Source organism: Onychomys torridus, unplaced genomic scaffold (assembly GCF_903995425.1).
Source record: "Onychomys torridus unplaced genomic scaffold, mOncTor1.1, whole genome shotgun sequence".
NCBI lineage: Eukaryota > Metazoa > Chordata > Mammalia > Rodentia > Cricetidae > Onychomys > Onychomys torridus.
The window spans coordinates 10,444-20,675 of record NW_023412642.1 but is presented as its reverse complement, the minus strand read 5'-3'; the positions used below and the strand labels follow the sequence as shown (position 1 = coordinate 20,675).

General features: G+C 39.3%; 1 gene segment (V, D, J or C); it reads left to right on the top strand.

The window, feature by feature from the left end:
* Positions 1–8,471: 8,471 nt before the first annotated feature.
* LOC118575737 lies at positions 8,472–8,952 on the top strand. The segment is given in 2 exon segments: positions 8,472–8,517; positions 8,612–8,952. Coding segments are annotated over 2 exon segments (387 nt in total).
* The last annotated feature ends 1,280 nt before the right edge of the window (positions 8,953–10,232 follow it).

Sequence of the window (10,232 nt, the reverse complement as noted above, 5' to 3'; positions counted from 1 at the left end):
TAACGCCTTGCTTTCTCTGTCTCCTCCTGAAAAAAATTCATGAGGTCTCCAGGGCGATGGCTCACTGAATGTTTCTTCATCCATATCTCCCTCTGAGCATGAGCCAAGCAACCCTCGACTCCCCTCCCCACATTGTCCTATCCCCACAGGAAGTAGCTAGATTTCAACCCATGCCCATATGCCACAAAAAGTCAAGATGTTCAGTGGGAACCTCCAGCTCTCCCCTGAATTATCCAGAAAGCTCCATTCTTGTCTCTCCAAACCCCCCAACAAAACAGAGAATCTCTGAACAAAGAGAAGGAACCAAAAAGCCCAGTTATTTATTCTTGGAGACTATAGCAGCTTCTTCCCCTGAAGTTCAAGTCACCCAAGTCTCTGCATAAACACTCAGCTTTTGACCATATTTAGGCACAAATCCAGCTTGTGGTGGACACATTATCATACCTCAACTACAACCTATATATTTTCCCTGCTTCAGATTGGGTGAGCAGCTTCTCTGGCCTTGATCTCTGGTACTGGAGAAGCTGTCTCATAGTTGTTTACTTGAGTAAACCTTTCTTACCACTTTTTCAATTTGACTGATCTGGCTTTTTTTACTGTTGGAGAAAAATATTATTGGGGGACAGAAAATCTATGAGACAAAAGCAAGGAGGTTAGACATACATTCCTAAGTCATTCTCTATTAGCCTGACTAGACCTTAGGTAAGTAGAGACCTTTACCAGACTTCTTAGGTCACCATCTTGCTGTATCATCAGATAGAACACCTCGGTCTCTGGTGTTTACCTGGGGTCTTAAGTTCTTATGTCAAGAATGAACACATAGAGAAAAATCATAATATTTAAACGCAAAACCAAATTCCAACAATTTAAACAATTCAGTGCACCTAAAGTCAATGCCAAGGAGATTACTCTTATGTGACAAAATCTGGCTACCATCAAGATACACCCCTATACATGAATGCACAGAGGTACAATTTTAATACCTCATATAACCAGACTGCTTTCAGGACTGGAATTATCCTATGAATCATTCTAAATTATCATTCTAAAGCCATGCTAATCCAAAATACTCTGGAGACCTGATGTCTTCTGGGTAGGCCCACTCTTTTAATCAATAAGGTGGTGAAGTCATATGATATCCCTCTTCTCCAACCCTTGTCAGAAGGGTGACTACCCACATGGTTGTATTTATGTAACTTGTTTGCAAACCACATATTGATTCCCAGAACAGCTCCAATTTAGAGTTGAAAGCTTCAAGTTAACTTTTTTGTTACAGATTTTTGACCATCTCAATTCCCTTAGCTGTTTTTTTAATGAAGTACAACAACTTACATATTACTTATAGCCAAATGACGTATGAATTTCTCTTCTTACGTTAGATTGAGTGGCCAGAAATCTAAGAGGCAAATTCTGAGCCCAAGAACTAGTTGTAATAGTAACAGCTGAGCTATCGTCAAGACACATGGAACATGTAAACTCATGCATCTAAGACCAGTCAGAAACAAATATGCAGTGACCCCATATATTTATACAGTTAATTGAGCCTGACACAGTTTTTGTATGGCTCCATGTTTGCAAGAAGACTTGGAGGGACAGATTATCCATACACACAAAACAGACAAAAACTTATCTGACAACAAAACAAGCAAAACTTTTCATAGGAAACAGACTTTATTACAAATTATATAGATTTTAAATTATGCCAGATGAGCAAATCCAGAGATAAAAGCTTGCAGTATAATCTTAAGATATAAAGCAATATGTAAAAAAATCATAGAAATAAAAGATTTTCAGGACTGAGAAAGTAGAGCCTTAAGGGTAAGGGACTTTGGAAGTGTAGCACAGCAAGTTTAGGAATAAGGCATTTGGGGATCATTTGTTTGCAGCAGTTAACAATTTGTGAGAATTTGGAAATCAAATTTGCTAATTTTGGCCATTATTTTGTGCTGTGGGGTGTTCTGTATGCTGTGAATGTGTTGCTCTGATTAGTTGATAAATAAAATGCTAATTGGCCAGTAGCCAGGCAGGAAGTATAGATGGGATAGAGAGACAAAGAGAATTCTGGGAAGAGGAAGGCTGAGTCAGAGGAAATGCCAGCCCACCAACCAAGGAGCAGCATGTAATGGCACACAGGTAAAGCCACAGAAACCATAGAAACATATAGATTAACAGAAATGGTCTGAGTTTAAATGTAAGAGCTAGTCAGTGGAAGCCTGAGCAAATGGCCAAACAGTTTTAATTAATATAAGCTTCTGTGTGTTTACTTGGGGGAAACAAATAGGAGAGATTTGTACTGACCACTGGCCAGCCAGGACACAGGAAATCATTCAGCTATAGTTTTGTATTGCAATCAAGCTGGTAAAATAAAATATGAGTTGTGAAGGAAGAGAGAGAGGGTACCAAAGAAGAACAGTGTAGGGGTGGTCAGGCTTATGCCAAGGCAAGAGAAAATCACGAGGAAAAAGATAAGGGAGTAATTTGGAATCAAATTTATAGACCAATGATCCAAAAATACCTTATTGAGTGTTGATTCAGTAGACGCTATAAGGGAGAAGAGTTGTGTGCATATAGCAACTGGCTTCTCTGGCTCTGACTCCCATGTTGTAACAAAAACATGGATGGGACATTTAGGCATTTAAGGGTGGGAGAGCAGTCAAAAATAAACAAAGAGAGCAGATATGTTACTGGTGGGGTGAGTGGGAAGGATCCCAGCATCACCTGACCAAAAGTCAGGAGAACCCAAGTCTTTGGCACCAATGAAAAGATTAAAAATAAGGCAAAGTTGGTAACTTTCAGCCAAATACATCACTTAGAGAATATACCATGCACAATGGAGTTAGTGTAAGATGTTTATTGAGGGAGGTGGAGAGTGAGAGAGTGAAAGTCCATCTCAGAGTGGGGACATAAGAGAGGCGGACATAGGCACAGGACAGGGAAGAGACAAAAGGGAGAAGAGAGGTGGAAGTGCAGTGACTCAGGCAGCTCAGTTTGGGTGGAGGGCTCAGGGTCAGTCCTTGGATGAAAAGTTGTCTGGAGCTACCACAACCCTGGCCAACACAACCTGGGCTGCTGAGCACTGGCTGTAGAGACAGGTGCAAGAGTTCAGAACCCAAACACCCTGGACATAAGGGAGCTCAAGCCATTTGTTTGGGGTGTATGGAGTGAAATCGCCCCAATTAGGATAAGTTCCACAGCAGATACCCAGGGGGCACTGAGGATGGAGCTTAGATCTGGCACTGCCCATTTCCAAGCCTGTGCTAGAGACCAAAGACGAGGGCGAGGCATCCCTCCCAATAGACTGGGGTAGAGCATTGGGGGTTGGATAGCCTGTAGGGTAAAAGGGCAAGCCAAAGACACACACCCTGGCCCTGAAACCAGAGCCAGTGAAAGAAACATACCCTGGTCCTAAAACTAGATCCAAAAGGCTGAAAAGGGCCAGTGAAAGAAACAGAATTTGGCCCTGAAACCAGAGCCAACTCTGTTCCTGACCAGTGTGTCCTTGACAGGTGAAACCAACCAGTCCCTGAGCAGGAACAGTGAACAATCCCTGAGCAGAAAGTCGTCTCCCTGGAAAAATTCTGCCCCTAAGAAGCCCTCTGTAAGTCCCTCTGCCTGTTCAGGTGTCAGCTGTTCTTTTCAATCCTGCCAGAGGCAGCCACCCTCCTGGACTCCTCCTTCCCAAAGAAATCTCTTTCTTGAAAGAGTTTTGGGTGAAGATCTTCTGTCATAGGTGTGGTCATAATCTTTGCTGAGACTTGGGGAGGGGGTGAGCAGGAAAAGTAACAGCTTGTCACTAGAGCCAGGTGAGATTGCTACATTTTTGCAGGGGTTTCCCCTTTAACTGAGTAAAGCAGAAGAAGCATTACATTGGGCTGGAGAAAAGAAGAAAATGATACCTCCACTGGGATGTTTTCTTAAAGGAATCAGAGCAGAAGAAGAAACAGATATAAATGCTGGGAAGCCCTCTAAAGGTGGAGTGGAGTAGAACTCAGCTGTAATGGCTCTCTCTTGGAGAGAAGCAGGATTGCTAGATCCTGTGGGGAGATCATCCCCCACTGCACTCCAGCTTTGGTTATATCTGACTTACTTCCCCACAAGTCAGGATAACTTTCCATCCAGAGCTGTCCCTTCACAGCTTCACATATAGCCTGACTTCTGGACAAGTCAAGATACCTTTCCCTCTAGAGCTGTCCCTTCACAGCTTCAGCTGTAGGGTGACTTCCCAACAAGTCAACATACCTTTCCCTCCAGAGCTGTAACACTCATATAAGCTTTGGGAAGGATTTCTCAAATACAGAGATACCCTGGAACAGAGACTATAATTACTCCATAAATGGATTAGCATTAGCTTGCTCTAGCATGCCCTTGGCTTGGCAGGATCCCCTTGGCTTGGCAGGGGATCCTGAAAGTCTTAGACCCTGAAAGAGATACCTGGTATCTCTTTAGGTGTCAGCTAGGAAACAGGTTACCCATAGTTGAAAGTTAATCATGTATGACAGAGAGAAATGTAAAGTGAGAGGAACACACTCCCCACCCACATGGTCAAAGGACTTGGTCTCCTGGGTGGAAGAGCACGACTCCTCTTGGATTTCAGCACCAAGATAATAGGCTTTCTGTCCCCTGCATTTTTTCCCACAAGCACAGTAAGCCAGATCAATACAAATTGAAAAGGTATAAGAACAGGTTTACTTTAGCAGAGCAACTCCCAGGCAGGTTCCTCAGTCCCAGAGATCGAGGCCAGAGAAGCAAGCAGCACATCAGAACTAAAGCAGAGAAATTATGTAGTTTGTAGTTGAGAAGTGATGGGCTTTCTGTTTCCTTCCTTTTGTTTGGACACTCTCTGAGTGGGCGGGGATTAGAGAGTCAGGAATGGGGCTTTCTGGATCATGCAGAGGTAAGCTGCGAGTTCCCCCCAAGCAATTTTATTTTAAATAAGTAGAGTATCAGGCATATATTCTCTTCTGTTTCATGGTCTCATGTCTCAAATTCCAAGTTTGAAAAAAGTGGTTACTTACCCACAAAATATTCTTGTCACTAGTTAGCTAGTGAACACATCTGTCTTGGTGGGAAAGAACTGTAGCCAGCAGAGTACACAGCTGGGGAACACTGTTGATGTGGGAACATAACAGTCAGCCCTTATCTGATGGCACTCTGTTACTGTTTGCTCTATCCCAGTCAATTAGTGACACTTGCCCCAGAGTGCTCAGATCTATGTAATAATTTACACATAGCTTCCCTGAGATGACTAGAGAGAGTAAATATGGTACCAGATGTCCCTTAAGTGCCTTAGCCTTTGCACTGGAATGCCTGTGAGATCCTAGTAGCCTGTAGGTGAAATAAGCATAGGATGATGGTGTTCCTGCTGCCTGCTATTTAACCCTTTCCTTTCTGCTTTTGTAAACTTTCCATATAACCCCTCATTTTTGCTTGTCACTGTAGGACTGGGATGAAGTAACATTTTTACTGCTATTTAAAAGGAAAGGGAAACAATTGAGGGGAATAAAGCAATTCTATTGCCATTGATGGATTCCATTGGTTATTGTAAAATGCACATTAGATATCCATCTTTGTAAATCCTTCCTTTAGTTCCCTTAGGCATAACATGGTTTTTGGCTCTAAGGTGGCCCTCCTCCTGCCATCAGTTAGAATGAATTCATTTAATCTAAATCTGAGTTGAGTCAAAGTCTTCAGTTTTCACTAGTGGATTTGACTGACATCATATCGATGATTTTTCACTCTCTGTAGCCTACATCAGTTCTTTTGGAAATATGAACATCAGTCAGTAAAGACATTGCCAAGTCAGTTCCAGCTTGATGTCCCTGTGACTTGTATCCTGAATGTATGACTTCTCAAGCATACACTCTTACATCCATGTCTTACCCCTAGACATGGTGACAAACCAAGGACAATGGCGGAAGCCTGTGCTTTTTTTAGAGCTCTGGAACTCCGACAAAGCCACAAGAACAGAAATAACGACTTCCATCTTCTTATTGATCTCGGTAAGATTTCAAGCACTATACTGTTACAGTATCAATTTGCTAGCAAGATGAGCCCACTGGCTCAGTAGGGGCATAATGGATATGGGGGTAATGAATGGCTTTCTGGTTGTATTCAGGCTAGTCCCACAAGAGGGCTTTCATGACTGATGTTGTAGCCCTCTTGAAAGCCCATGTCCAGGGAGGAGATACACCCTAAGGATGGAGAAACTTCTGTTGTCATTTTATCAAAGAGTGATATTGTGAAAGTGTTTTCTACACACCTCCACACTCAGGTGTGTGAGGCTGCCAATGTTAGTCAGAGAAATTTTGTTCCTTTTGGAGAGGTTGGATCTCTTTTGTGCATTAGTCATGTGCTAATATTAAAGAGTTTTTATTAATCAACCTCTAAACACAAGGAGCGATTTCTCACTGGGAAGGCATATTAATGCTATAACAGCAGTACATAGGTCATTGATATTAATATTCCTACCAAAGGCTTTGGGAATATCATAGAAGTGGAAATGGAAAGAATTTAAGAGCCGTAGGATGGGAAGGAGTGCTGTAAAATGCTGACTTCTTGACATAATGCAATATCGGACCCTTGATTTCAGAGCTTTGTGGCTTCTTTCCTACAACCTACACAAAATCAAGTTAGGCTTAATTGCAGCATGGATAGCAGAAATGTGCTGGAGACCCTACCCATGGCTGAGGACCTATTTCTACGCGATTTCTGTGGAGGGTAAGTCACTCTACTTTGTGAGTATGGAATCTGATAGGTTGCCCATACCCTACTATATATAAAGAGCACATGAACTCAGAAGAGATAGATATTGGTGGTTTTGGGAAGTGGATGGAGGAGGTCAAATGAGTTGGATTTCATCAAATATATTACATATATGTATGAAAATTTCAAAACTATTCAAAATCTATGATAGTCATACCTATAATAAGTGATTTTCAATAAAAAGTATATGTTAACATGCTAATTTAAAACCAAGGTTCTAAATAATTGAAGTTAATATTCTCATATTAGTAAGTTGTGACATTTGTCTTTCTGCGTCATGATTACTATACTCAAAAAATAATATTTCCCTGATCCACAAATTTTTCTGGAAATTTATTTCATTTTTTTCTATGGCAAATGCAGTTGCATTGCGTATATTTATCACATTTCTATTATCCATTCACTAGTTCATGGACATCTAGGCAGATTCTATTCCATAATAACTTTGAATAACTATTACATTTTCTATTATTTTAAATTTTAGTTCTTTTGGAAGTTATCCACTGATTTCCATAGTACTTGCATTAATAATCCCTTCCACAAACAGTGATTAAAGATTTCACTTTAACACACTGGTAAAATTGGCTGTCATTTATTTTCTAAGTATTACCTGTCCTTGCTGCATTCAAATGAAATCTCAAGTTAGAATTTGTCCTTACTTGATAACTAATGGTATTGAATATTTTTATATGTTTCCTAAAAAAACAGGAGAAAATTTTGTCCTAGTATTTGTTTGATGGATATTAGTCACTAGAATATACATTTAAGAAAAATATTAACCCTCAAAACCCAAATAATAGAAACAACAGGTAGTAAAATTAACCACAGATTGTACTTAGATGAAGAAATATGAATGACCAATACATATGTGTGCCAATGTTCAATGCATTTAGGCATCAGGAAGTAGAAAATTAAGTGTTTCTAATACGTTTCACTCCAGTCAGGATGTTTGGCATCAAGAAAATCAATGTCAATCTGGTCAAGATACAAAAAATAAAGAACCCTCACATGTTGGTGGTAGGTAGGTGAACTGGTACAGTAATTTCAGAAATCAGTATATAAATTCCTAAGATTAAGAAATAAAATTTCAATGTACTCATTTATGCCACTCCTGGGCAACCCCTCGGAGGGGCTGTGTGAGTCACCAGCTGTGACTTATGGCAGGAATTGGAGGAGCAGTTTCAGAGAGCAGCCAGCAGGGGCATTATTCCACTTCCTAATGACATCCTTCCTCTAACGTAACATGTTATCCTTTTAAATAAAGGAAACCTTCAAAAGACACAGAGGAGTTTTTAGGACAGTGCATAAAAATATATTTGATAGAGTAATTATTATATCCAACAAGAAGCTCCAGAAGTTTGAATCCAAATTGCCACTCTAACAGAGAATCATTAAGACAATTATAATAAAGAATTAAGTGTGTCATATTCCAAATAATTTAATTATGTTCTGTAAGCTTCATAACTTCAGTTTTGAACATATTTATGATTTAAACACAAGAAATTACATCTGCATTTTGTACTAAAAACTGCCCCCTCTATTGCTTTAATCCTAGTGCAGATGATGTAGCAGGAAGAGATGCAAATTTGTCCTCCTTCTGCTCATGAAAACCAGCCCTGACCTGACATTGCAGCTCTAGCAGAGGAGCCCAGTCCTGACTTCCCTGGTCTTCCCATTCAGGGATGAGCACTGAACACAGACTTCTCACCATGAAGTTGTGGCTGAACTGCATTTTCCTTGTAACTCTCTTAGAAGGTAATTCATTGAGTGGGAGGTGGGGGGAGTATGAGTAATAGTGATGGTGGATATGTATGACAGTTTCCTGACCAGAATTCTCTGCTATTGCCAGGTATCCAATGTGAAGTGCAGCTGGTGGAGTCTGGAGGAGGATTGGTACAGCCTGGGGGTTCCCTGAAACTCTCCTGTGCAGCCTCTGGATTCACCTTCAGTGACTACTATATGTACTGGATCCGCCAGGCTCCAGGGAAGGGACTGGAATGGATTGCAGTGAGTAGAAACAAAGATAATGGTTACTCAGTAGAGTACAGTGCATCTGTGAAGGGCCGGTTCACCATCTCCAGAGATGATTACAAAAACACCCTCTACCTGCAAATGAACAGCCTGAAAGCTGAGGACACTGCCACTTACTACTGTACAAAAGTCAAACACAGTGAGGGAACTTCAGTGTGAGCCCAGACATAAAAGTCCATGCAGATGCGATCAGTAGCAGCAGGGGGCGCTCAGGGACAGAGAAAAATAGCAGGATGCATTGCTTCTCCACATACTAATTATCATCAGGAAAGTTCTCTGGAACTTGTAATGCTGTATCTACCACAGAAGCCTCTGCTGTACTATGTGAAATTGTTCTATTTGGCAAGAGGAAAATCAAGGAGACAAGACAGAAAATATTAAAAAGGCAGATATGTTTCTTTTTCAAGTGTATGTTGCATTTAGACATAATTCTTTGCAAATTGTTGACAAATATTTCAATATGTTGAACTTCTACCATAGATGACACTTATGTGTTACTGTTTAAAAATACAATATTTATTGAAACAAATAATTTGGGACTTTTAAAAAGATTATTACAGTAATGTCCGTCTTGTGCTTGAAATTTATTTGTATGGTATAAAGCTAAAGCAAAATGCAAGATGGAAGTATATTTGTAAAGTTTGGGTCATTCATGAAAAAAAAATTCCTAACTTTTGATAAAATTCAATTTTGTTTTATACATATTACATTAAAAATAATTTTTATAGTTTGATTTTATGATGGGCTTTCTTACAGAATTATTGACAAAATATAGAGCTTTGTCACATTTTTAACATAATTTAAAAACTTAATAATAATTTAAAAAGAATTCTTGATACTTTATTAGTTTTAAATCACGGCATGAGTTAACTGTTCTTTCATTGCTAACATCATCTACTTAATTCTTCCTATGAATTTATCTTTCTAATTTGTTCATTCTAAAGGATAGTAAACTTTAGTGATTGGTGAGAAACATTTATAGTGTGAGACAATGAAGACCAAGGATAGTTTTAGGTTTTGAAAAAGGCTTTTCTTTGGCTGTTAAAGGAAAATGTATTATTTGTGCTTTGAAGAACTGATTAGTCCATTATATCTTTGTCCAGAATGGTTCTCAACAGATAATAATAAACCAATATTATATCATTATATAACATACTCATCAATACTATATTATATATAAAGCCATCCAAAAGATAAAGTCATTTGTACTACTAACAAATAATTAAAACCTCATGACGTATGTAACTGTATAGAATGTTAAAATTGTAAAATCATTTTCTGTAATTTCTTGTGTTTAAATCATAAATATGTTCAAAACTGAAGTTATGAAGCTTACAGAACATAATTAAATTATTTGGAATATGACACACTTAATTCTTTATTATAATTGTCTTAATGATTCTCTGTTAGAGTGGCAATTTGGATTCAAACTTCTGGAG